General features: G+C 39.8%; 1 protein-coding gene across 2 annotated transcripts; it reads left to right on the top strand.

Annotated features, from left to right (window-relative positions):
- On the top strand, window positions 1-24,408 carry Copb2 (COPI coat complex subunit beta 2). Of its 2 annotated transcripts, XM_035443887.1 has the most exons (23): window positions 1-149; window positions 4,545-4,682; window positions 8,019-8,105; window positions 8,308-8,434; window positions 9,212-9,360; window positions 11,154-11,300; window positions 12,247-12,346; window positions 12,953-13,095; window positions 13,333-13,532; window positions 15,181-15,291; window positions 16,335-16,423; window positions 16,507-16,613; window positions 17,273-17,416; window positions 17,971-18,101; window positions 18,349-18,556; window positions 20,968-21,078; window positions 21,936-22,150; window positions 23,065-23,157; window positions 23,247-23,427; window positions 23,596-23,664; window positions 23,777-23,845; window positions 24,033-24,122; window positions 24,153-24,408. In XM_035443887.1, the coding sequence occupies exons 1-23, from the start codon at window positions 147-149 to the stop codon at window positions 24,156-24,158; spliced, it is 2,718 nt and encodes a 905-aa protein (XP_035299778.1). In that variant the 5' UTR covers window positions 1-146; the 3' UTR covers window positions 24,159-24,408. The 2 variants fall into 2 exon arrangements, with proteins under 2 accessions (XP_035299778.1, XP_027266691.1); XM_027410890.2 differs by having other exon boundaries at window positions 24,033-24,408.
- Window positions 24,409-24,624: the final 216 nt, after the last annotated feature.

A 24,624-nucleotide genomic window follows, 5' to 3' on the forward strand; every position in this document is an offset into this window, starting at 1 on the left:
AGGCGCACAGCCTGGTTCCGAGTATCGCGAGAACCGCTTCCCGGAAGTTCCACGTCAGTGGGTCGGCAGGTCCGCGGGTCGGTGGGTTCTTCAGGACCGGAGTCGCCGGGAGCCTGTGAGAGGCTCGGGCTCGGACAGTCGGAGCCATGGTAGGTCGGGCCCCGCGGGACAGAGAGCGAAGCTCCCGGGCTGCGGCAGGTTCCGGGGGCTCCCGGGCTGGGGGCCGTGGTGAGGCGCGGCCTGGCGGGGTCCTGTTGGAGTTCTGCTGGGCGGCTGGCCCGGCCTGGGGCCTGCGAGTGAGCGGCTGCTGCCTCTCCTGGCAGCCAGGGTGCCTGTCGGTGCACCCGGCGTGTGCACTGACCGGGTCTAGTAGCGCAAGTCAGTGCCAGAGGCAACTTTGACAAAACTCACGCCATTCTGTCATTAAGCTGGTGTCTGGTAGCGTGCAGACCCCAGATTGCAAACTTAAGCAGAGCGAGAAAGTCAAATGCATATGGAGTCAAAGGTGGCATTTCAAATGCTTTGGCGGGGCAAAGAAAGATTGGGGAATTGTTCTTAAAACTGGCTGATGTGTGTTTCTGTACTTTTTAAAAAATCATCGCCGTCACGCTGTAACGAGACCCAAAATGCCTTTGCACAGGATTGTTACAATGAAAAAGTATGAGGATATCTTTTCTGGAAGAAAATTAAGAAAAAAATCAGAATTTTATTTTTGAACATTTTTTTGCCTATTTTATTTGTTATGGATCACATGATCAAATATTTTGGTGATTGACGACTGTAGGAGAAATAATTCCAAGTCCCTAACCTGACGGTTTAAAACACACTTTAAGTTTGCACAAAGCAGGTTATGGAAAAGTGAAAACTAGAACAAGGACTGGCTGGTGAGGAGCATGGCTACTCCCAAAAAACCTCTTGGAGAAAGAGTTTGGCATAACATTTAGTGTTTCCAGCCCCTCCCACACCATCCTCATTTGTGTACTTTACCGGGTCCCCAAAGTTGAGAGCCACCTCAACAAACCTTGTATGGAAATCACAGCACTTTATATTAAACAGCTCGTGTTGACTGGGCCTTCTGGGCTCAGAGAGAACGACATTTTGGAAACTGCGCTTGGATTGGCCTAATTTCATTTTTAATAGTGAAATATTGCTTTCATTCTTTATTGTATGTGGGTTCCACACCCACAGATTGAACCAGTTTTGGGTGGAAAACATTTGGGGAAAAATACTGTGTGATCACGCACTGGCATTTTTCTGCTGATTTTTCCTTAACTAGTATAGTGTAACAACTCTTGGACCTTGTATTGGTGTTGTAACTAATCTAGAGATGACAGGGAGTAATGTGTAGATTATAAGCAAATACCACACCATTTTATATAACTTGAACAACCAAGGGTTCTGGTTTGGTGGAGGGTGCTGGAACCATCCACAGACACCAAAGGATGACTTTATTTTAAAAGTCTCAAGTAGAAAGCACAAAATGTGAATCTGTTCATTTGCCAACTCACCATAGGAGTATTTACTGTCCTGCATTTTGCTAAACTGTCAGAGCAGCCTGTAGATAGTTACGAGTAATGCTTATGAGATGGTTACTATAAGCCCTGCACTGCTGTAACTGAACTCTGAATTTACTTCTCAAAACACTAAGAGGTGGACGTTGTTATTATCATCCCTGTTTATACAAGTCAAACCTGGAAGGTTAAGTAAACCTGCTACTCCATGTCTAATCAAGTATGCAGCTGAGGTTTGATGTAGCAAGACTGTGGACCTCAGTTAGGCCACCTGTTCCTCCCCACCATTCCCAAATAAATGAGGTGTGGAGAGAAGGACCTCCATAAGCAATGATCCTGCCCTTAAGAAGCCCACATGTACCGTGATTGGGGAAGAATCCTTCTGGCTAGGCTAGGTTATTGATGGCGGTGGCTTTTAAACCAAGACTGGAGTTGAGGATGCATTGTGAGTACTTTAACCATCTAGGACCTGCTACAGTATCTTTTGAAAGTTATGACTGGGATGGTAAGTATAACTATAGGAGCTCTTGCCTGCAGTAATGGACATTTTAAAAGTAGTGTCTCTATTTTGGAGTATGCGAAGCTATACTGGGTTTTTCAAAGATCCCTGACCATTTTGGTCAATTTTAAAGCATTGTTAGTATAAAATATTTATTTGTATGTATATACTTGGATGTGTTGGCTTATGTGAAAGATCCCTTTATGGTTCCTGGATTAAATATACTTCCTGTTTGTTGACACTACAATGACAGGAAGAAGTTAAAATTTGTGACAGTAGTAAGCTGGGCAAAAATTCAGAAGTCATTGAGAAGGTTCTGCCTTCCTGATTTAAAGATGGTGGCTTGAATAAGTTTGAGATGGATAGGAACACTTGACAGTGAAGTGTTCTCAAGGGCACTGAAGAGTTAGAACGTGAGCTTTGAAAACAGTAGTTGGAAGTCAGGGAGCTAACTGAAGAACAGAAGTAGGCAGTGACCTACCTTTGACAGAGATCCAAAAAGAGATGAATAAAAGCCTTGTTAGGTGTTTGTTTCAGATATTACCTCTGTTGGAGCCTCATGTGTTGAAAAGTAACCCTAAATTTCTGTCCCGTTCATGATTGTTAAGGAACAGCTCAAAGAAGCTAGCACAGTAACTCATCCTTTCAGGTTGTGCTTTAGGCTTGTTGAAAAGGAAATGCATTTTAAACTAGCCCATAGGAGAGAGTGGGACCTACTGCTGCAGGGTCTCATTGTATAATGAATTACTTTTCTTCTGTGTTGGCATCCCTGGGAGAAACAGAAAACAATCAGTCAAATCATTTTCTGTTTGGTTCAGATAGAGAGGCTGACTGGAATTGCTATTTTATGGATTAGTTTTGTTTAAAATGGCTCTAATTTTTCAGTATGTTTCTGTAAGTTCAAAAGGCCTTCATGGACATGAGTAAACCTTTGTTGATCACACAATACTACTTGTCTACAGTTTAAGTAGCCCCTCATCCCCACATCTGATTATTTTCAAAGAGCTCATTTACTATGGTTTAGGATTACTGCAGCATCACAAATGACACATCTTCACAATATTTTCTGACACACAACACTAATGCATGGACATGAAATTGGGATTTAGTTGATGTTTAAATTTAGTTTAGTTTAAATTCATTTACCTGCCTACAAACTATGTGTTCTAGAAGTGCCCTCTGTAGTTCCTTAGAGGTCTCTTACTGTTTTAGGAAGTCAACAGGTCAGAAGTCCCACCAGTAGTAAGATGCTATTGGCCTTTCCACTAGGTTTATATTTGCACTGATGAAAGGTAACTGTGCTGGAGCAGTATGCCAGAACGTGTTGATGACACACCCTTCTTGAGACAAGAGTTTTACCTTGTAGCCCAGGCTGACCTTGAACTCACAGTCCTCTTTCCCAGGGCCTAGAGTGCTGGGGTTACAGGAGTACACCACCACACCCAACCTGATACTATATTCTTGATGGTCATGCAGTTGTTTTTAAAGCCAGATTTTCTGTAAGAATGCCCTCCATGGAACAGTCAATATTATTACTGCTGTCCATCTCGACACCTGAGTAGGCATCTTCTAAATATTCTGCATTTGTATGACAAAATGAGGATTATAAAATACTTGTCAAGTAACATGTGTCTGGTGCAAAAGACACTTGAATACAGATAAAAGTTACTTGGAACGGTGCTGCTTGTTCAGACATAATTAGTAAACTTAACCTGTTAGCTGCTCCCTGACCATGGTTATTACTGATGATAGAATTTTAGAGACTGAACTTCTAAATACTTTGAGCTTTTCTCATATACAAAGGCCTATCAGTTGAAGTAGGTGGTGGTATTAATAATTGTGACTTTTGATTCAATGTAGTGAAATATGTTGTATTTGTGGATCTATGTAACTCAATGAACCATCATTTCCCTAGTGACAAAAATGTATTATGTTATAAAAAGCCAGGCAGGAGTTGAGATCTATTCAAGTGTAGGATAAACCAGTGGATTTTAATTTAGCTGAGTGTAAACAGTTAATCCTGTGGCTTCAGATCCCACGGTACACATATTCTTTAAGGAACCCCCGCTTCTCAGGCCACATCAAAGAACATCCCATTCCAAAAGTGGCTTATATATTCTGCTTCCTAACTAGATGTGTTTGAGGCCATATGGTGGTTTTTTGTTGTTGTTGTTACATATCAACCAAAATGGTATACCACAACATACTGGAGACAAAAGCAGATATGAAAATCAGTTTTCTAAAAAGTCAAACTGAAAATTTTTATAAAAATATAAAACATTATCACTTGACGTCCTCATAAATTTTAAGTGCATAAAGAAAGAGGTCTGGAAAAGTAGAGTTTGTAACTGCTGCTATAAATATAAACTTGAAAAATCTCATTTTTGTAAGTGTGATTAACATGGGTATGTTAGACTTGAAACTCTACTCACAATTTAGCAAAGTGAAAACAGAATTGTTTCATAAGCATCTTGATACATTGTTTTATTTGGCTTAACAATTTAATTTTCTCAACAATTTTCTTTGCCCCTTAGCCTCTTCGACTTGACATCAAGAGAAAGCTAACTGCTAGATCTGATCGAGTTAAGAGTGTGGATTTGCATCCTACAGAGCCATGGATGTTGGCTAGTCTTTACAATGGCAGTGTGTGTGTTTGGAATCATGAAACTCAGGTAAGATTTGAAAGGACTTTATTAGTAATAAAGTACACCACTACTGATAATGAAAGAAGCAGCAGAGTTCAACAGCTCTATGTGCATTGCTTCTCAAGTACAATCAGGAGCTAGGTTTGTGTGGGTGTTGCTTGTGGGAGAAATTCTTCTGGGCGTATTATTATATATGATATTTAAATGGCAACGTTGGTGTAGGTAGAACTAGCACCAGCTTTTGTTCTGCTTCCTTTTCCCCTCTGTCACCTATGACAAGGAGTTAGTCGCCATTCATGTATGTTGAGAGTAGCAACAGCATTTTTAGGGGTGAATCCAAATGTTCTTATATTTCAAATAAGGAAATTTTGTATCCTTTTTGAGGAGGTAGTAAGTACAGTGTTGTAAAACAACAGCAGTGTTTTATTATTTGATACCCACCTGCTGCTTATTTACAGGCAAGTCCAAACCACACTCAGCTTTGATTTATTACTCTGAGTGGTTGATAATTGTTGTGACCTTTGTATGACAGAAATGGTAAGTCCATGGAATAAAATGACAGGCACTTGTTCCCGACTCACAAAGAACCAAATCAGTGTGAGCTGTTGCTTTCTTTCCTTGATGGAGCACTCCCATGGCTGGAGAATGTGGTTGTAGGTTGACCTCTCTTGCCATTTGTCCCACCGCAGCACCTCATGTATTCTCAGTCATGATGGTTCTGCAGCTGGCCTCTTTTCACTGCTCCACACATCCTTGGATTTGTTAATGATTCAGACGATTTTGTACATTTTTCTGCCATCCTGCAGACTGAACATTCAGCCTGCTTTGTTTACATCATAGTCACCTGATTGTAGCTGTATATCTGTTTGGCACTCATTCAGGCTTTGTCTTAAGAATCTTTGAAGTCTGTGCTGAGAAGCCAGAATGGCCTCAACAGTTGTGAAATGAACTTTGTTAGTTTTCCAGTGTATCTTGGTTAATGAGCCAGTAAGATGTGTTATGTTCTTGAAACACTTAAACATGATAGCTTTACTGGGTGGTGACAGCACATACCTAGAATCCTAGCATTCAGGAGGCAGAGGCAGGCATATCTCCATGAATTAAAAGCCAGCTTGGTCTATAGAGCAAGTTTAAGGACAGCTAGGACTATACAGAGAAACCCTATCTCAAGAAACTTTAAAAAAAAAAAAATTTCAGAATTTTAAAGAGTAGGCATTTGAAAAGGGAAAGCAAAGAGATCTGTTCATCTCTGACTTTTCTAGGAAGTCTCCTGAACTCCACCTTAACTCATGTAGATGATCCACTCTGAGCACCCAAGGGATATCTAAACCTCTTAGTTTTCGTGCTTACTAAAATGAGCAAACAACAACTATAAAAAAAAACCCACAGCATTTTTTTAGAAATGTGTTGCTAAGATGTGAAAAAAAATTATATCTTGTTTGAATTATTTCTATGGACTCCAACAATTTTACTCTTTATTTATTTATTTATTTTAATTTATCTATTTATTGGCAGAGTCTCAATATGTAGCCCTGAATGTCATGCCTCAGACTCATAGAGATCTGCCTGTCTCTGCCTCCCAGGTGCTGGGATTAAAGGTGTGAACCACTGTATCACTACACCCATTTATGGTCCACATTTTTTTTTTAAAGGTTCATTTATTTTTATGTGCATTGGTGCCTGCATGTATGTATGTGTGGGAGTGTCAGGGTCCCTGGAACTGGAGTTATAGACAGTTGTGAGCTGCCATATGGTTGCTGGGAATTAAACCCAGGTCCTCTGAAAGAGCAGCCAGTGCTTTTAACTCTCCAGATCCCCCTTATGGCTTATGGCTCAGTTTTTTTGTTTGTTTGTTTTTTTGTTTTTTAAGATTTTATTTACTTATTTATTTGTTTGTTTGTTTGTTATGTATACAGTCTTCTGCCTGCATGCCCGCAGAGGGCACCAGATCTCATTCAAGGTGGTTGTGAGCCACCATGTGGTTGCCAGGAATTGAACTCAGGACCTCTGGAAGAACAGTCAGTGTTCTTAACCGCTGAGCCATCTCTGCAGCCTTTATGGCCCAGTTTTTAAAGGAAACAAGCTGAGAGACAATTCACTGAACAGATAGTTGAGTGGACTGCACAGCAGCTGAATTCTGCACTGCTGTAGGTGTATAGGGTGTAAAGTGGCAATGACTCCTGTCCTTGGAGAGCATAGTGGGCAAGATGGACAGTGATCATGGATTCCCACTGAGCAGTGGTATAACGAGGGTTCATGCAGGAGGCTTACAGCAGGAGGGTAGGGCTGACTAAAAGGTCTGAGGGCGAAAACAAATCACTTCATACAGATATCATTCTTATCATGGCTCTTTACTCTTCAAAAAAAAGTTCTTCCCTAAAGTTCTCTTCAAAAGTTTCTCTCCAAAAGTTCTGTCTAAAATTTCTTCCTTTAAAAGTGCTCCCTTAAAGTTCTCTTTTTAAAAAGCTCTTCTTAAAAATTCTCTAGAAGTTCTTTTTTACGTCCACAATGCTTCTAGTTTATATGCCCACAGACACAATTAGCAGTCTCTGACAATAGCAAAGAGACCATGCATGCATCTATCTCAGAGCCAGGAAGGCAGATAAGGTCTTGACAAAAGCTCTGAGAGAGATACATGCATAGTCTCTTTGCTATTGTCTCAGAGAGGACATGACTTGTAAAACATTCAGGCAAATTTAAGTCTCAGAGGGAACTTGACCTGTAAAGCCTGTGAGCAAACTTAAGAGGTGGGGAAGGGTTAAATGAAGTAAGGGGATACATGAGATCTTATTGCTCTTAATGCTGACGCCCAGTGAGAAGGGATTTCCTTTCTCTGGGGCCTTTTTGAGAATTTAAAGTACCCAGTATATATTCTATGTGTCAAGATTATACAGCCAAACTTATAGCAACAGATATTCTGGAGTCTGTATTTCTTGCAGACTTTGCAAGGCAAATTTTCTTCATCAAAAGTTAATTCTTGTGGGTTGATACCTAGAATATTAATTGCTACTTTTGTAATAAGTGTTAAAGGCTCTCAGCAGTGGTACAAGAAAGGAGTAAAGTTTCCCTAGATTGGTTTTCCAGAGGAGCCAAAGGCAACACTGGAAAGGACAGGAGGGTCAGAGCACAGAGGGTTCAGAATGCTGTCCTATGACCTGCTTTCTCTTTTAAATTTTTTATTTTCAGATCTACTAAAGAAAGGGTGATTACCTCCCTCCTCCCATTTTAATGTTGAGCTGTCATACATTTAACAACATTTTAAACTAGAAATGCTTTATAATCTGATGTTTTAAGTACAGCAGAATAAGACTTTTCAGTTATTTCTTCATAACTCAATGTGTTTATTTTTGTTAAAATCTTAAGACACTGGTGAAGACGTTTGAAGTATGTGACCTTCCCGTTCGAGCTGCAAAGTTTGTTGCAAGGAAGAACTGGGTAGTGACAGGAGCAGTAAGTAATTCTGAATATCAAATCCTACCCTCTGATTGGTCAGTAGTTATGAGTATCAGTTGCAGAATTGTAATGCTTGATTTGTTTAGTTAATTAAATGTTGTGTTTGAAGGATAGGTGTTATGCCTTGAGCCTGTAATACTGTTTCATTTTTTAATGCAGTTTACCTCATAATAGTGACTTTTAAAACCTTTATTCCTAGGATGATATGCAGATCAGAGTGTTCAATTATAACACCCTGGAAAGAGTGCATATGTTTGAAGCACACTCAGATTACATCCGCTGTATTGCTGTTCATCCCACTCAGCCATTCATTCTCACAAGCAGTGGTAAGAGACAGCCCGTTTCATTCCTGTGCACTCTGAGCAATGATTTTCTTTCAGTGAGACATGTTATACTTTAACTGCTGTTAAACTATTTGAATCCATTACTGTGCTGTTGATGCTGCCCACCTGTGCGTTTTAATGAAATAACTGTATTTAGGAGTGTATTGCAATTGTTCCAATTCCTGTCAGGGAAAATGGGGAAGTCTAGATGTTTCAGTGTCTGGGGAGCAGAAAACTCGTTAGTATGCTGACGAGCAAGCTGTTGGCAGTTTGCCATCGACACTAGTTGGTTTATCTGCATATTCTGATTAGCCAGCTCCCTAGTATTAGTGTAAAGCATCGGACCTGTGGGAGCATGAGTACCCTGGGTAGCCCTGAGTTCGTAGTAGTCTGAAATATTTTTAAATTAACAAGTGAGAACTTCTGTAAAAGCAGTCTATCTCATCAGGCAAATGCTGTCTCTTTCAGCAGTCAGCACTGTCCTGTCAGACTTAGAGGGTGATCACAGTTCTTTTTAAATTAAATTAAAAGATTTCTTTTTCCTCATGGTTTTTGTCTGTCTTCAGTAGTTGGTTATATACATTTTGTCCCCACTGTTCTATAATTAGGTTTGCTCTGATGGTAAATGGGAACTTGGAGATCTTTTTCAGTATTGGTTCTATGGCTTAGATAATGGGATGTGTAAACTCTGCTACATTCGTTGCCTTAAAAGACACCAAGACTGTCTTACTACAGAAATGAAAAGCAAATTGCAACTGACTTGACTTTCTTTTGGTGTAGATGACATGCTTATTAAACTCTGGGACTGGGATAAAAAATGGTCTTGTTCACAAGTGTTTGAAGGACACACGCATTACGTTATGCAGATTGTGATAAACCCCAAAGATAACAATCAGTTTGCCAGTGCATCTCTGGACAGGACTATCAAGGTAGGTGTCCACTCTGTTGATGCTTTACGGTGGCTTTTTAGAAAACTACTCCTGTGCTCTTACAGAAGGAACATTTGCCATGTGGAAGCAACATGGTTTAAGTTAGTTTACACTCTAGGATCTTAAAATAAGAAGCACTGCCATGATTTTCTAGGTCACTCTTTTTTTCTGTGTCCTTTAGTCATTGTTGCTCCTTCCTTATCTTTGATATTTCACTTTTAAATTCTGTCTGCTGCCATTTGCCCTTTTTGCCTCAGTTTTCCTCTTTCTATGGGCTGCCTTTCTCTGTAGAGTCTGCCTTGTCAGTTCATTCTCTCAGGATAAACTGCAGATACCTAAGAATGAAATACTGGATTGTCAGGGCTAGTCTGGGCTAATGTTACAGACAACAGTATAACCTTGGCCTACTTACTGTCCTCTAGAAATGCTGTGAGTGTTCACAGAACATTGCTCTTCCTCTGACTGAAGGTCTTTTTTTATTCTCCCACTTAGATTTATTTTTTCCCCCCATACATCTCTGCAGCTCTCTATGGGTTAGCACAGATAGTCATTCTGAGAAACCTGATGGCTCTAGAGTGTGGACCACTCTCTCGTAGCTTTTGCATCTATAATGATCTTAACATTGAGGCACAATTCATGTAATTTGGAATCCTTTATCCCCATGACAAACTGGAGGTTTGGGGCAGGAGCTGTGTCTTTCCTTGCACAGCCTCATGTCAAGAAGACATTCTGAGAGAGTAGCACAGTTCCTTGGCTGTACTGGACACTGAGTGCATGTTGCAGTGAGTGTAGTCCCATTTCTCTTCATACTGTCTCTCTGTGTATTGACTTAAAATAAAATTCAAGTCATAGTATTTTTGCTCATACATTTGCATACTATGTATAATATTTTTATTAATTTAACTCATGTAACTTATGTGTTTGAAGATCTCCTGGTTTTCACCTTGTTATTTTTTTTTGAATTGCCTTTGCTTTTGACATTGGTGGGAAACTTCTTTACTAAATTAGGTTCTCCAGTGTATGCTAAGGTGGCCCAGAATTTACGGTGTAGCTCACACTGGCCTCACTGTCTCAATTTTCTCCATTTCCCAGGTGCTGGGAACACAGGCTTGTACCTCTCTGTCTGACAAGTGTTCTTTCAGTTTTGTGTTACTAATCCACTAAATCGCCCATCAGATTCTTAAGGTGTTAGGCACCGATTCTTACAGTCCCTGAATACCAGTTTTCTTTCTGTTGCTGTGATGAAACACTGGCCAAAAGCAGCTTGGGGAAGAAAGGGCTTATTTCATCTTGTAACTTGTAGTCCATCATCCAGGGAGGTCAGATCAGGAAGTCAAGTCAGGAACCTGGAGGCAGAATGAAAGCAGAATTGTGGTGAATACCGTTTATTGGCTTGTCTTCATGACTTGCTCAGCCTGCTTTCTTAGGCCATTCAGGCTCACCTGCCTGGGGATGGCATCACCCTCATTGTGCTAGGTCCTTCCAGCATCAGTAATTAATCAAGAAAAGACAGTTCTGATGGAGGCATTTTCTCAGTTGGAGCCCCTCTTCCCAGATAACTAGCTTGTGTCAAGTTGACAAAAAATTAACCAGATACCAGCTGAATCATAATTTGTGTGGAGAAACCTGGGAATTGCATTTGCAGAGACTAGTGATTTTGCTTCCTGAAAGTTAACCTGAGAACAATAGCAAAACACCCTTGAACACTTTTGAGCTGTGTGTTTGATGTCTCTTGTGAGTGGGTGGCTCTGTCTCTGAAAGTGCTGACTGGCAAATGTTGCTGTTCTCTGAAGGTATGGCAGCTAGGCTCTTCATCACCAAACTTCACTCTGGAGGGACATGAAAAAGGTGTGAATTGCATTGATTACTACAGTGGTGGAGACAAGCCGTACCTCATTTCAGGTGCAGATGACCGGCTCGTTAAAATATGGGATTATCAGGTATAGTTTCTATACTACTCTTCCTTGCTGTATGCTGGACTTGATTTTTACTTCTTCCTATAGCACCTCTGAGGCTTCAATGGAAGAACTCTTTAGAGAGTCTTAAGTTAAAGCCCCAGCATGCTTATTATTTGTTTAAAAGGGCTTTTACATTGTCATTCAACCATACGTGTCTGAGTGTCCTTATTCCCAGTCTTCTGAACCAGAAAGAATACAAGCATAGCAGTGAGTGTTGTGATGTAACCATGGTACAGACTTCACCACATGAAACCATCATAAGCCTCCTCCTTCCTGGTTACATACCGTATTGCCTTGCTTTGTGTCTCTAAGGTCCCCGCCCCTTCCCCATGTCCTCCTGATTCTAACATCATAAGTAGTTTCCCAACAACAAAATATAGTGGTACATAGCTATAATTCCAGTATTTGGGAGCCTGAGGCAGGTGGATTGCTGCCAGGCCTGCATGGGCTACATAACAAGACTCTGGGAAAAAAGTTGCCACAAGCAAGTAGTTAATAAAGTAGGCCTCAAAAAACAATTTTACTTTGAAACTTGTTCAGATTTGTGTTTAATCTAGAAAAAAAAAAATTAAAGGCTAAAACAATATGATATCCTTTGGACACAAGGGAAGTCTATGTAATGAAGAAATTGATTTTGTCATAGATAAAAGTAATGTAATTATCAGGAAAATAATATTCAGACGAAACTTTTATCTCTTGGGATTTTTTTTCTTCTTTAAATCTAATAATTACATTTACTTTTATATATGACATAATTGAAGAAAATAGTTATGTATACAACAAAAGAATAATGTGCTTAAAATGTCTGTATTAGATCTGTTGAGTTTGTCATAAAACCACTATCAGGCAGGAAGAAAGTGCACTGAGAAAATTAAAGATGTGTTATTTGCTTTCACTGCTGAATCTGCTTTCTGTGTCTTGATTTCAGAATAAAACCTGTGTGCAGACCCTGGAGGGGCATGCCCAGAATGTGTCATGTGCAAGCTTCCATCCTGAGCTGCCCATCATCATCACAGGGTCAGAAGATGGTAAGTCAGAGTCAGTGTCACTGTGTGCTTGACACAACTCACTGCATGTTTAAACCCAATGGTGTCCGGCATTCAGTGGGAGGTTTCTAGCGGCTTCCATATCTTGATTAGACTTACTATAGAAGAATAAAGAGGCTTTATCATCACCATTCTAGTGTCTTTTACTCCTACCATTTAAATAAAAAGACATCAGATATTCTAGAGAAGAACCGAAAAAGCCCATGCTTTGGAGTCTGACAGACCTGGGTTCAAATTCAGGCACTGCCACTTTGCAAGTATATAGTTTGGGTAGATCAAGAGATGAGAACATGCTAGTCTACTCATAGGATTATAGCAAGAGGGAAGAAGAAAACACCCAGAAAACATGTGATACATGGTTTTGATACTTAAATTTAATTGCCTATTTTTAGTTTCCTAGTTGCAATTTTTTTTCTATATCATTGTTATGTAGCTTTGTAAAGTCAGATAAAGAATATAGATCTAAATGTCATAAAATTGCTAGAAATTACTTTTATTGAAGTAGAAAGACTTCCATGCAGCTCTTTGACTGCAGATAGTTTATCTCGGATGTTCATATCCAAAGGGAATGTTCACATTGCCTTTTAGGAACGGTGAGAATTTGGCATTCTAGCACCTACCGGCTTGAGAGCACACTGAATTATGGAATGGAGCGGGTGTGGTGTGTGGCCAGTCTGAGAGGGTCCAACAATGTCGCTCTGGGCTATGATGAAGGGAGCATCATTGTTAAGGTAATTATACTTTCTTTAAATGTGTGGATATAGGCAAAGCCATTCTTTGGGTTTTTGTATGGCCACCTTCTAAGTCATGGGTTTTGTTAAATCAGCATTTCTCTCGTTAACTAGAAGAGATTAGGCAGTGACAGTTTAATATGGAAGAAAGGAAATAAGACTCTATGAGGGAAAAACGTCTGTTGTCTGGTTTTTTATTTCCTTCTAGTCACTAAGAGCTATTTATCATTGTTCCAGCTTGGTCGGGAGGAACCTGCCATGTCCATGGATGCCAATGGAAAGATAATCTGGGCCAAGCATTCAGAAGTTCAGCAGGCCAACCTAAAAGCAATGGGTGATGCTGAAATTAAAGATGGAGAAAGATTGCCCCTGGCTGTAAAGGATATGGGCAGTTGTGAAATATATCCACAGACTATTCAGCACAATCCTAATGGGAGGTAAGCTGTCACTAACATCCCTCTTGTGTATGGTATAGCAACTTTGCATATGCGCAGCATGTCCTTAATCTGTCCCTCTGGTGCTGGGTCTGATCCACAATTCCACAGTTGCAGGCAGCCAGCTCAGTTGATGGAGTTGACATGCAAAGTGGCAAATTACATAATATTGTTTCCTTGTACTTCAGATGCACTGTGTTTGTGTTGGGGGGTGGGGGTGTGAGAGACCTGGCCCTGTCCTTGGTGCTAAATACTGCTTATTCATTGCTCTTATGGAAGACTAGTTCCAGTGTGTCTTCTGAGAAAGTTTGGGATTAGAAAACTTCTATTTCTTATTCACAATTTGAATCGTCAGTTCTGTTTTCCTTTAAGATTTATAAAATAAGTAGCGTGTGAGAGAAGCTTCTATAACAGTAAGTTTAAACTCAACCTCTAGAGAGGTGATTCTCAACCTGTGGGTCTTGACCCCTTTGGTGGAGGGTCACATTAGATTTTTACATTATGATTCATAACAGTAGCAAAATGACAGTTATGAAGTACCAAAAAATTAATTTTATGGTTAGAGTCACCACAGCATGAGGAACTGTATTAAAGGGTTGCAGCATTAGGAAGGTTGAGAACTACTGCTTTAGAACTTTAAAAATCATTTTAAAGTATATCTGGATGTCTTAAGCCATCTTCACAGTCATGAATGACAATGTATGGTACCAAGGTTTAATCACTGATGACTGTATATACACATATACATACACATATACATACATATATACATACATACATACATATATTTTTTTATTTTTTATTTTTTTTGTTTTTTTCCAGACAAGGTTTCTCTGTGTAGCTTTGGAGTCTATCCTGGCACTCACTCTGGAGACCACCAGGCTGGCCACGAACTCACAGAGATCCGCCTGCCTCTGCCTCCTGAGTGCTGGGATTAAAGGCATGCGCCACCAACGCCCGGCCTGATGACTATATTTTTAATTACCTTATGAAAGTTAAGATACATATACATATATATCTTATTTATTTCTTAATATCTTCAAACTTCTTTTGCTGTAAGGTTTTCATTTTACCTTTAACTGTTTTCTAACAACAGACATTATTATTTTCTAAATGAAATTTGAAGAGAGTTATTTTGTCTATTGGGGAAACATGTTTGGGTATGTAATGTGCTATTTTTCTCTGTTATTTAAATGTTAATGATCATGTTTAATAAATTTAGCACTTGAATAAGATTTTTGTTCATCTAAATGATGCTCATCGGTGCGCAGGTGAACTTGCCGTAAAGTAGTGCCTTCTTTCGTTGTGAATGCCATGAGCATGGTAGCAGGCATCTTGGTGCTTAGCAAGCACTACTGCATGATGGGAGTTCTCTGCATCTCCAGCTGTGCTTGCTCTCCCATCCCCAGGCTCCATGATTCATCAGAGAAGGCCATTGCAGCACTGCTTTGTCAGTAGCCCTATATTGATAATTGCTTTTAGACATGTTCCTGAATATTATGCACATCATAGTCAAAGGACTGTGTAGTTCTAACATTTTAAATTACAATAATTGACTAAAGCAACATTTGTTACTGAATTATTTTATCCTAACTGTGGGTTACCATTTCCTGACACCTGTGTCATTGTCCCCGACTTCTGTTATTTCTAGATTTGTTGTGGTATGTGGTGATGGGGAGTACATCATCTACACAGCAATGGCTTTGAGAAACAAGAGCTTTGGTTCTGCCCAGGAGTTTGCATGGGCCCACGATTCTTCAGAGTAAGTTTGAGTTACATGATGCTTGGTTGCAGATAGGACATTGGTGCCAGTTTCCATTGATGCTTTTCCTTATTAAAAGACAGTCCCACCACAGCTGGTTCATTGAGGCATTTGGAGAGTATAAACTGCCTTTCCCCTGTCTGAATTACCATTGAGCTGGCTCACTCAGGCTAATGAAATAAATCCATTCAGCTGGGGATCCAAGACCTACGTCTTAGGAAGCCTGTGATGGGACTTGATGCTTGGGGTTTAAGAGAAAGTAGGCCCTGCATTAAGTCCTTATGAAGCCCTTGCAGATGAGGCCTCCCAAGGAGCTTCCCTTTATAAAGCAGTTGGGAGAGATGGTGCTATGCCATGTCATCAGGACAAGAACTTTATATCATCTTTTTAAAAACTCAATTTCTACATGGTCCCCACTACTCATTCTTAACCTGTTTCTGTCTGAATTCGGAATATTTATTAAAAGCAGGAGAAGTCACATTAACTCTGTGTAGTGTACACAGTTGATGACCACCAGCTCTCTGTAGTGTATACAGTTGATGACCACCAGCAGTCAGGTTATGCCCGTCTAGTCAGCTCACTCCCCAGTCCCAGGCCAACACTGATCTGCTTTTTGTTACTGTGTAGGTCAGAGTTTCCTCTTTAAACTTACTTCTTCAGAGTTCCATATAAATGGAGCATTATAAGCATGCATTCTTGAATCTGGCTTTTGAGATTATCCATATTTTTTATCTGTATCAGTAAATTGTGGATGTACCACAATTTAAGCATTCACCTTTTGGTGGATATGAGTGACATTTCTAGTTTCTAAAATGATCTGTAAGCTTCAGTAATTTGCATAGCACATAGCATGAAACCCATTAATTGTCTAACTGTAAGGTTTTACTATATCCTAGGATAAAAACAGGCCAGTGAATTTTCAAATGGAGATACTTTTTATATTTTTGAATAATTAGTTTTAAATCAGAAGTATTTGAAGATATTTCTAACATTTGATGGAGTTATGGTTTAGTGTCTAAAATGCGGTTTCCTCTGTTCCTCAGGTATGCAATAAGAGAAAGCAACAGTGTTGTAAAGATATTTAAGAACTTTAAGGAAAAAAAGTCATTTAAGCCTGATTTTGGAGCTGAAAGTGAGTGCTATTTATGACACATTTTGAGAATCTTTGTAATGGCTCAGAATATTTGAGCAGAGTCTCTCTGTGTCCTTTTAAAGGTATCTATGGGGGCTTCTTGCTGGGAGTCAGGTCTGTGAATGGCTTAGCCTTCTATGACTGGGACAACACAGAACTCATCCGAAGAATTGAAATTCAGCCCAAGCATGTGAGTGTCTCTGCTGGTTGCTTTTGGGAGGCTTATCTTTGAAATGTCCAATTCCTTCATGTCAAGAAGGCCTCTTTGCACACTGCTACCCTGGTCCCACTGTGCTGAACCCCATGTTATTTACCTAAGAGAATATCAGTTCTGTGTTGGAATCAGACAGTAAACATTGGGTATTTGTAAAAATATAGAATGTTATACAAATTCCAAGTGCCATTCATATTTTAAATGGCCTTAACAAAGTGAACATACATGTTGAAGACAAGAAATTAGGTAATTAATTGATGTGGAAAAGCCTTCCCATGCTTCATGTGATGATGGCCAGTAGGATCTTAGAGGTACCAGTAATGTATTAGTGCACACGTGTGTACGGAGAGAGAGAAAAATGAGGAGTGAGAATCACTGTTTTAGAGACTAGGGACCAGAGCACCCCTCCTGAATGACAGCACTGCTGTCTCATTGGCTTCCCATTGCTGGGCTAGGTACAACAGCCCTGTGCTGTCACCTTCTCTAATGTGTGTAGAAGTACACTGCACCAAATGCTAAGTGCACAATCACTGCCTACCTGTAACACTGATCCTGTAGTGAAGAGTGTGTACAGTTTGTAGTGTACGGCCACACAAAAAGGTGGCTCAGTCATCTGTGTTTTTGATGGGTTGCAGATTTTCTGGTCTGATTCTGGAGAGCTGGTCTGTATTGCCACTGAGGAGTCATTTTTTATTCTTAAATATCTGTCGGAAAAAGTCTTGGCTGCACAGGAAACACATGAGGGGGTTACTGAAGATGGCATTGAAGATGCATTTGAGGTAAGTGTCTCAGTTCAACTTAGGCTTTGCTTTTAATATTTTATATTCTTAAAATAGACTATTCTGATTTTAACATTTCTGTGTAAATTGGGTTTGTGGGGAGAGTGACTGTAAGTTCTGATAACATGTAGAAATTAAAATATTGGCACAAGCAGGAGTTGAAAGTATATTGAAATAAATGTGTGCTCTGTCTGACTTTTAGGAAATATGCAGGCTTACTTTGATACCTTCACTAAGGAAAGTTGAAGATGTTTGGTTCTAAGACTGTTGAGCCAGGACTCTGAGATACATAACATTCCAGCTTCATGTGTGTTGAGCAGTTTAGATTAATACTCTTAGATCATAGTTATGGCTCAACAGTGATACTTCACAATATAAATATTCATCTAACACTCTGCTTTTAAGTGAAGACAAAAATTCATAGGAGGAAGATTCTCAAAATGAATTTTACTTTGCATTCCTTATGTTACTTTACCACTCTTCATCATATCCAGCTTGTTCACAAAAATCTGGTGTTGGCTAAGATAGCAAAAATCTTTGTTTTCTTTCTGTAGGTTCTTGGTGAAATTCAGGAAATTGTGAAAACTGGGCTGTGGGTAGGTGACTGCTTCATTTACACAAGTTCTGTGAACAGATTAAACTATTACGTGGGAGGAGAAATAGTCACCATTGCCCACTTGGACAGGTACTGAGTATCATTTTGCTTTTTGTCTTAAGCAGCCTAAATTTAAAAGTGCTTTGTGTACCAAATGTAGTGTTTACTTGTAACAGTGATAGGATGATTTTCCCACATTAGTTTTAGTGGATTTTCTGGTAGTAACCAAAACTACATCCATCAAATGTAAAACTTTTGAGCAAGAGAGGAGTTGTATATGTGTGTGTTGTTGTAATTGTAGAATTGGGCTTCAGTTTCATTTCTGTTTCTGTTACAGGACAATGTACCTTCTGGGCTATATTCCTAAAGACAATAGGCTTTATCTGGGGGATAAGGAATTGAACATTGTTAGCTACTCCCTGCTGGTTTCAGTCCTGGAATACCAGACTGCTGTCATGCGGAGGGATTTCAGCATGGCTGATAAGGTCCTCCCTACCATTCCCAAAGAACAGAGGACCAGAGTTGCACACTTTTTGGAAAAACAGGTGGGGTTTTGCCTATCTTCTTTGTTTCTTTCTATTTTAAAAACTAGCATTTGACAGAATGTTGATACAGATTGTAGAATGTCCCCTCATATTTCTTATCATTGAGTCTCTACCAAGTCAGGTTTCTCAGTTGAGGTGCTGTGGCAGCATGTGACACATTTGGCTTGAACTCTTCTTTAAGCTCACCACTCTTGGTGCCTGTCAGTGTTTGTGCTGATTTTAGCAATCGTCTTACACCGTTTTAAAGTTCTTGATATTTTTATTTCTAGCTAGGTATGGTAGTACACATCGTTAATTCCAATACTAGGGAGGCAGAAATAAGCACATCTCTGAGTTCCACCTAACCAGAGCTACAGAGACTATCTCCAAAAACAAAACAAAAAATATTGCATCTTGTTTTAACTTTAAAAAAAAAATGTTTTAATTTTTTACTTCAGTTACACATTCACAACATACAGAGTAGGTTCTGCAAGGTATAAATCAGATGTTCTTTCCTGTCCCCTTCCTGTCTTCCAGAGGTATTTACCGTTCACATGCCTAAGAATATAGCAATACACTGATTCTTTATTTTTCCGCTTTAAGCATTTCAGGTGAAATGGAGCCTGTGAGATGGATTCTTGGGTGTGGACATCACAGGAGGGGGTGCAGTAGGAAGCTTTCATGTGCAGATAGTTACCTAAAGAGTCTAGTGACTCTTTAAAACCTTGTAGGTAGCATTTCAGCCAATATACAGCTCTGATGGGAGTGATACTGTAGTATTTCAATGCAGCTTCCTCTTGAGCTGCTTAGATTTGACAGATAAACTCCACTCGCCATCATTCTGTGGACTGAGTAGAAGTCAGCTGAGACTGGACATTTGGGATTTCATGTAGTTTCTCTCCATTCTTATCATTGTTTTCTCTCGATACTCAATACTCCCTTTTACAGGTGTTGTGTAGTCCTAGACCAGAAACCTTCAAAAAAACAGACCTGTGTGTCCGGGACTGGAGGGACAGTAGTCGATCTATACTGTTGCCTGCTGTTACGCAGTTTCATCTTTAGCATTTTTCTTTATGAGCTTACCTTGGGGTTCTGAGGTGTAAACCAGGTTATGCTTTGCTGTCCTCATTTGATTTAATAATGAATTTTCTTCAGTGTTTTTACTCTTCACCAGCTTTCAACCTTTCAGATTCGGTTTGGGGGCTGGAGAGATGGTTAGGGGGCTAGAGAGATGCCCCAGTGGTAAAGAGTATTTGCTGCTCTTGCAGAGGACCTACATTTGGTTCCCAGCAAGTACTTACGAGCTTACAACTGTCAGTAGCTGCAGTACCAGGGGAATCCAAAGCCCTTTTCTGGCTTCTGCAGGCACTAGGCACACACTATGTGCCTACCTGACCAGTTCCAAACATTTGCCCTCTGCTCTGGGTTTTCTCTTGTGTCAGTGCTAGTGAAGAAAGCAGTGACTTGGATTATTAGAACCAGTGTCTACACTGCACCATTGGGTAGGCAGGGTAAGTGGACTGGCACCTATCCAACACCATAAAGCCATCCTGAAAGTTGTCTGGCTTCTGTCCTGACCACTCCATACTAAGCATTTTCTTCCAGAGTGCTGAGAAGTAAACCACCCTATCTCCCTCTGATACTGCCACATTCCCAGAGCTAAAAAGGGTGGTTTTGTCTTATAGAAGTTAACTTTATAATTACATTTGTTGTAAAAGCCTGTCCTGGTGGCTAATAGAGCACAAGGAGACCTTTGGCTTTCTTCCTTTGGATACTTATGGGCTGAATCTGAGACCAAAGTAAAGAATAACTGATGACAGCGCATCAGTGCCTAGACCTACACATGATAGAAAATTGGAAGGTTTTGCCTTTGGCCTCCCTTCTCATTTCTGTCATTAACATCTATAAAATGAATCCTGGACTAGATTACCTCTGAGGTCCACTTTCAAGGTTACCAGCAGCCGAGTTTACCTGTGCCTTGTGTCCCCTGCCCCTGCAGTCAATAAAATTTTATTTTGTATTTAATTAGGACTTATCAGAATATATGAAAAACATCAGTTCTTTAGTTCTGACCCACACCCAGCTCTCCCAGAAATCTTTAAATTGAAGTATTTATTCCTGTAATGCCCCTGTTACAGGATGATCTTAAAGATGTAAGTATAAAATTGTGCAAAGACATTTTAAAAATAAAAGCACAAGAAATGGGAATGTAAATTTTTCATTTGCCAAAAAATGGCTCCTGTTTTGCACTGTTGGTAGTATATTCTTGAAAGGTAATGGATATCAAAATACTTGGGAGTTTAGATTCCATTGGATCACTGTGGACTATGGGGTGTTCCTCTCAGTAAGGTCTTTTGAGAAATAATTTGTTATATGTATATGCTATATGCACATTCTTGTTAGTCACACATTTTCTTTTTAAAAATGTATAGGGCTTCAAGCAGCAAGCACTTACAGTATCCACAGATCCTGAACATCGTTTTGAGCTTGCTCTTCAACTTGGAGAGCTGAAAATTGCTTACCAGTTAGCAGTGGAAGCAGAGGTATGTTCTAATCCACGACTTTCACAACCCTGGGAGGGTTAGTAGGTACTTACGTGTTTTTGCAGAAACATTTTGTTACTAGTGTTCTTCAAATAGAAGTTAGCGACTCATTTTGGTGAGGCTGTTGTCTCTTTGATCTTTTTCAAAGATGCATTGTTAATCTTTACATACATTAAATGGGTTAAATTCAGTATGCTGTTAGTTCTGTAATCTGAGAAGTTTTTTTCTGTCTAGCCTGGGTCTCAGAATATAGACATGGCAACAGTTTGCCAAATGACATGTTTGTGAGAGGTACTGACTTTAAAGAAGGGTTCTGACATTTTTGGAGATAGTTGTATACATTATGTACTGGTAATTATGGATTAAATACAGCATTTACAAGTAATTTCAGATTGTACAAAAAAATTGTAGCTATCAAGATCATTTAAATGTGCATTTTATTTGACTTCTGGCAAGCTACAAATGACCATATTCATTACTCAGTATTTAAGGACATAATTTTCTACTCTTCCTAAAAAATTGTTAGATTTAGTTGTTAAAATAATTGCAGTCTAATGTTTTAATTCCATCTACATGGTTTTAGATTGTTTCACTATAATTAAAAAATAAAAAAGGTAATTATCCGTGTACCATTTGAATTAATTTTGTTCATGTGATTTTCATTTCATTACACATTTTTATCATGCCTTTCTTTGACAGAGCCCATTTAGCCAACATAACTCAAAAATTACATATATGTGTGTCTGTCTGTATTATCTTCAGTTGTCATCACATTGATGTTCAGAGTAACAGAATAATGCTGACGTTGGAAGTTTAAATGTTTATTTCCAAAGATGTTTTATCTTAAACCCTTATAGTCGGAGCAGAAGTGGAAACAACTTGCTGAACTCGCCATTAGTAAATGTCAGTTCAGCCTAGCCCAGGAGTGTCTGCACCATGCCCAGGATTATGGGGGTCTGCTGCTCTTGGCCACTGCCTCTGGAAATGCTAGTATGGTGAACAAGTTAGCGGAAGGCGCGGAGAGAGATGGCAAAAATAATGTGGCATTCATGAGCTACTTTTTACAGGGCAAGTAAGTATTGTCTCAAGGTCTAAAAGACTTTAAGGAGTTGCAAGTAGTTATTTCTACAGTGACTGAGAATGGTGTTTGAGAGGGGTAGGAAACAGAAATCCTGGGAAAGAGCTGATGGATGGCTGACTTGTTGAGTAGTGGGGGCAGCCAGAGTAGTGCTACCTACCATGGTGGCACCTGTAGTAACTTTTGATCTGTATCTTTATGCATCATGAGCTGTTTAGGGTAGAAGAGCCACCAGTTACTTACTCCTAAACCATTTTTACTGAATGACAGCAGAAGGTGGCTGTTCTCTTCCAAGACGACTAATAGCAGAGGACTGTCTGCACTGGGCAGGTTTTGATCTGTTTTGTGCATAGATGGGGGTGGGGTAAAAAATGCTATTTACTATTTTCAATTCTGAAAATGTCATAAAGTCTAGCAGAGTTAATGCAAGCCAAGTCATGTGGACATCAGTCTGCCTTTTGGAAATAAATTAGTACTTATTAGCCTTGCTCTACTGACAATCCTTAGAAACCCTAGGTGACTTGCAATTAAACATTTTTCTTGAGGTTTATCCTAAGGGACTGTTTGTGATAGGGAACTGAATTCCATTACTGAGCTACACTTCCAGGCATGTCATAAAACTCAGAATGCATACCAAGCTTGCCATAACTCTCCTTGAAAAGTCCCATTATATTGTTACAGTTATTCAAACTAAATAAGCTAAAAGCTGTCATGAATGCTGTTTCCCTCACACCCCTGAAGTCCACTGGTTTTGTTCAACATTAAGACAGTTATAAGGCTAACAATAGAAGTGAATTTGTGGGGGTGGGGGTGGGGCATTGATTGGCGGATTCGGTCTCTGCACAGGTCCACATTTTAGGCTGTATGTACTATTATTTCTCTAACAATGCCTCTGCTTTCCCCTGTAGGCTTGATGCTTGCCTAGAGCTCTTGATCAGAACAGGAAGACTCCCAGAAGCTGCCTTCCTGGCCCGCACTTACTTACCCAGCCAGGTCTCAAGGTATGGACTTAGTTTAGGGAGAAATGTTCAACTGAAAAACAGAGTCCAGTGGCTTCATCTGTTTGGTTCTCTGGTGTCTCTAATATTAGGGTAGTGAAGCTGTGGAGGGAGAATCTCTCAAAAGTCAACCAGAAAGCAGCAGAGTCCCTTGCTGACCCCACAGAGTATGAAAACCTTTTCCCTGGATTAAAGGAAGCCTTTGTTGTTGAAGAATGGGTCAAGGAGACACATGTGGATTTGTGGCCAGCCAAGCAGTACCCACTTGTCACGGTGAGTGGCAGAGTACAAGGCTTTGTTTAGTGTGATTGCAAGGAGGAAACACCTCCACAAGTCTAACTTTAAAATGTTACTAAGAGCTAAAGTCTGGGATTTGGGCCAAGTGTCTAGATTATTTCTGATTTTAGAGTATTTCATTTTATCATTGTTTTATTCTGATAGCCAAATGAGGAGAGAAATGTCATGGAAGAGGCAAAAGGCTTCCAGCCCTCAAGAACCACAGTTCATCAGGTTAGCACATGAACTGCACATGACAGCATGATTGCTTTGCATGGGGGAGGGAGTATTTTAAGTCTCTGTGCAAGGTCCTTTGGCTTCATATTTACCTCTATTGAGTTTTCAGGAACCTGATGGGAAACCTGCTTCTAGCCCAGTTATCTTGGCCTCCCAACCTATCCAGAAAGAAGAAAAGGTGGGTCAGACATCTCCACCCCCAATCAGGAGACAGGCTTTAGAAGTTCAGAGGTTTTGGTATCTGTATTTCAGAGAAGAAACTTCAAGTGGGAGATGCTCCTGTCAACATTAAGGAAATTTGGTTCTGGCTTTCGACTGAACCAGGTAACTTATGTGTAATATTTGCCCTCTCCCTTTCTGTGCAGAACTTACTAGAACTAGAAGTAGATTTGGATAATTTGGAATTAGACGATATTGACACAACAGACATCAATCTGGATGAAGATATTCTGGATGACTGAACACTGGATGAAGATATTCTGGAGGACTGAACACTGTTTGCCATTTACTTCAATAACAGATCATTGAGACAATTGATCACCACCCTGACCAGGATCTATGGAAACTCCTTGATTTGCATATGTAAATAAGGGGTAACACAGCTACTTCCTCATCTTCAGAGGAACTGAACATTTAAATTACTATGTTCTCCTTGTTAACTGAAGTAGACATGCACTTTTGTTTTTTTTTTCATATTGTCATTGGACCATCTCTCATAAAATCTTTTGAAGTAATGAAAAACTCTTGAGTTTCCTTCCTAATAAAAATGGGCATGGGGTTTTAGATGACTGAGCCAGATATCTCACTGGGAATCAACTTCATCCTCCTTGTTTGAATGGCTAAGGGCATTTTTTTAACCCTGATTTGACTCTATCACTCTCATAATTTGGCTTGTGGGCACACCTCCTGACCTGTTAACACTATCTGTTAGCCTTTTTGTATTCTGGAGGTAGTTTA

Source organism: Cricetulus griseus, chromosome 4 (assembly GCF_003668045.3).
Source record: "Cricetulus griseus strain 17A/GY chromosome 4, alternate assembly CriGri-PICRH-1.0, whole genome shotgun sequence".
NCBI classification, from domain to species: domain Eukaryota; kingdom Metazoa; phylum Chordata; class Mammalia; order Rodentia; family Cricetidae; genus Cricetulus; species Cricetulus griseus.

Bases quoted from the DNA above. Each gene is read 5' to 3' on its own strand.
- Copb2 (XM_027410890.2), top strand. The intron at 9,361-11,153 runs GTAGGTGTCCAC...TGTTCTCTGAAG, and splicing joins CTCTGGACAGGACTATCAAG to GTATGGCAGCTAGGCTCTTC. The intron at 18,102-18,348 runs GTACTGAGTATC...TTTCTGTTACAG, and splicing joins ACCATTGCCCACTTGGACAG to GACAATGTACCTTCTGGGCT.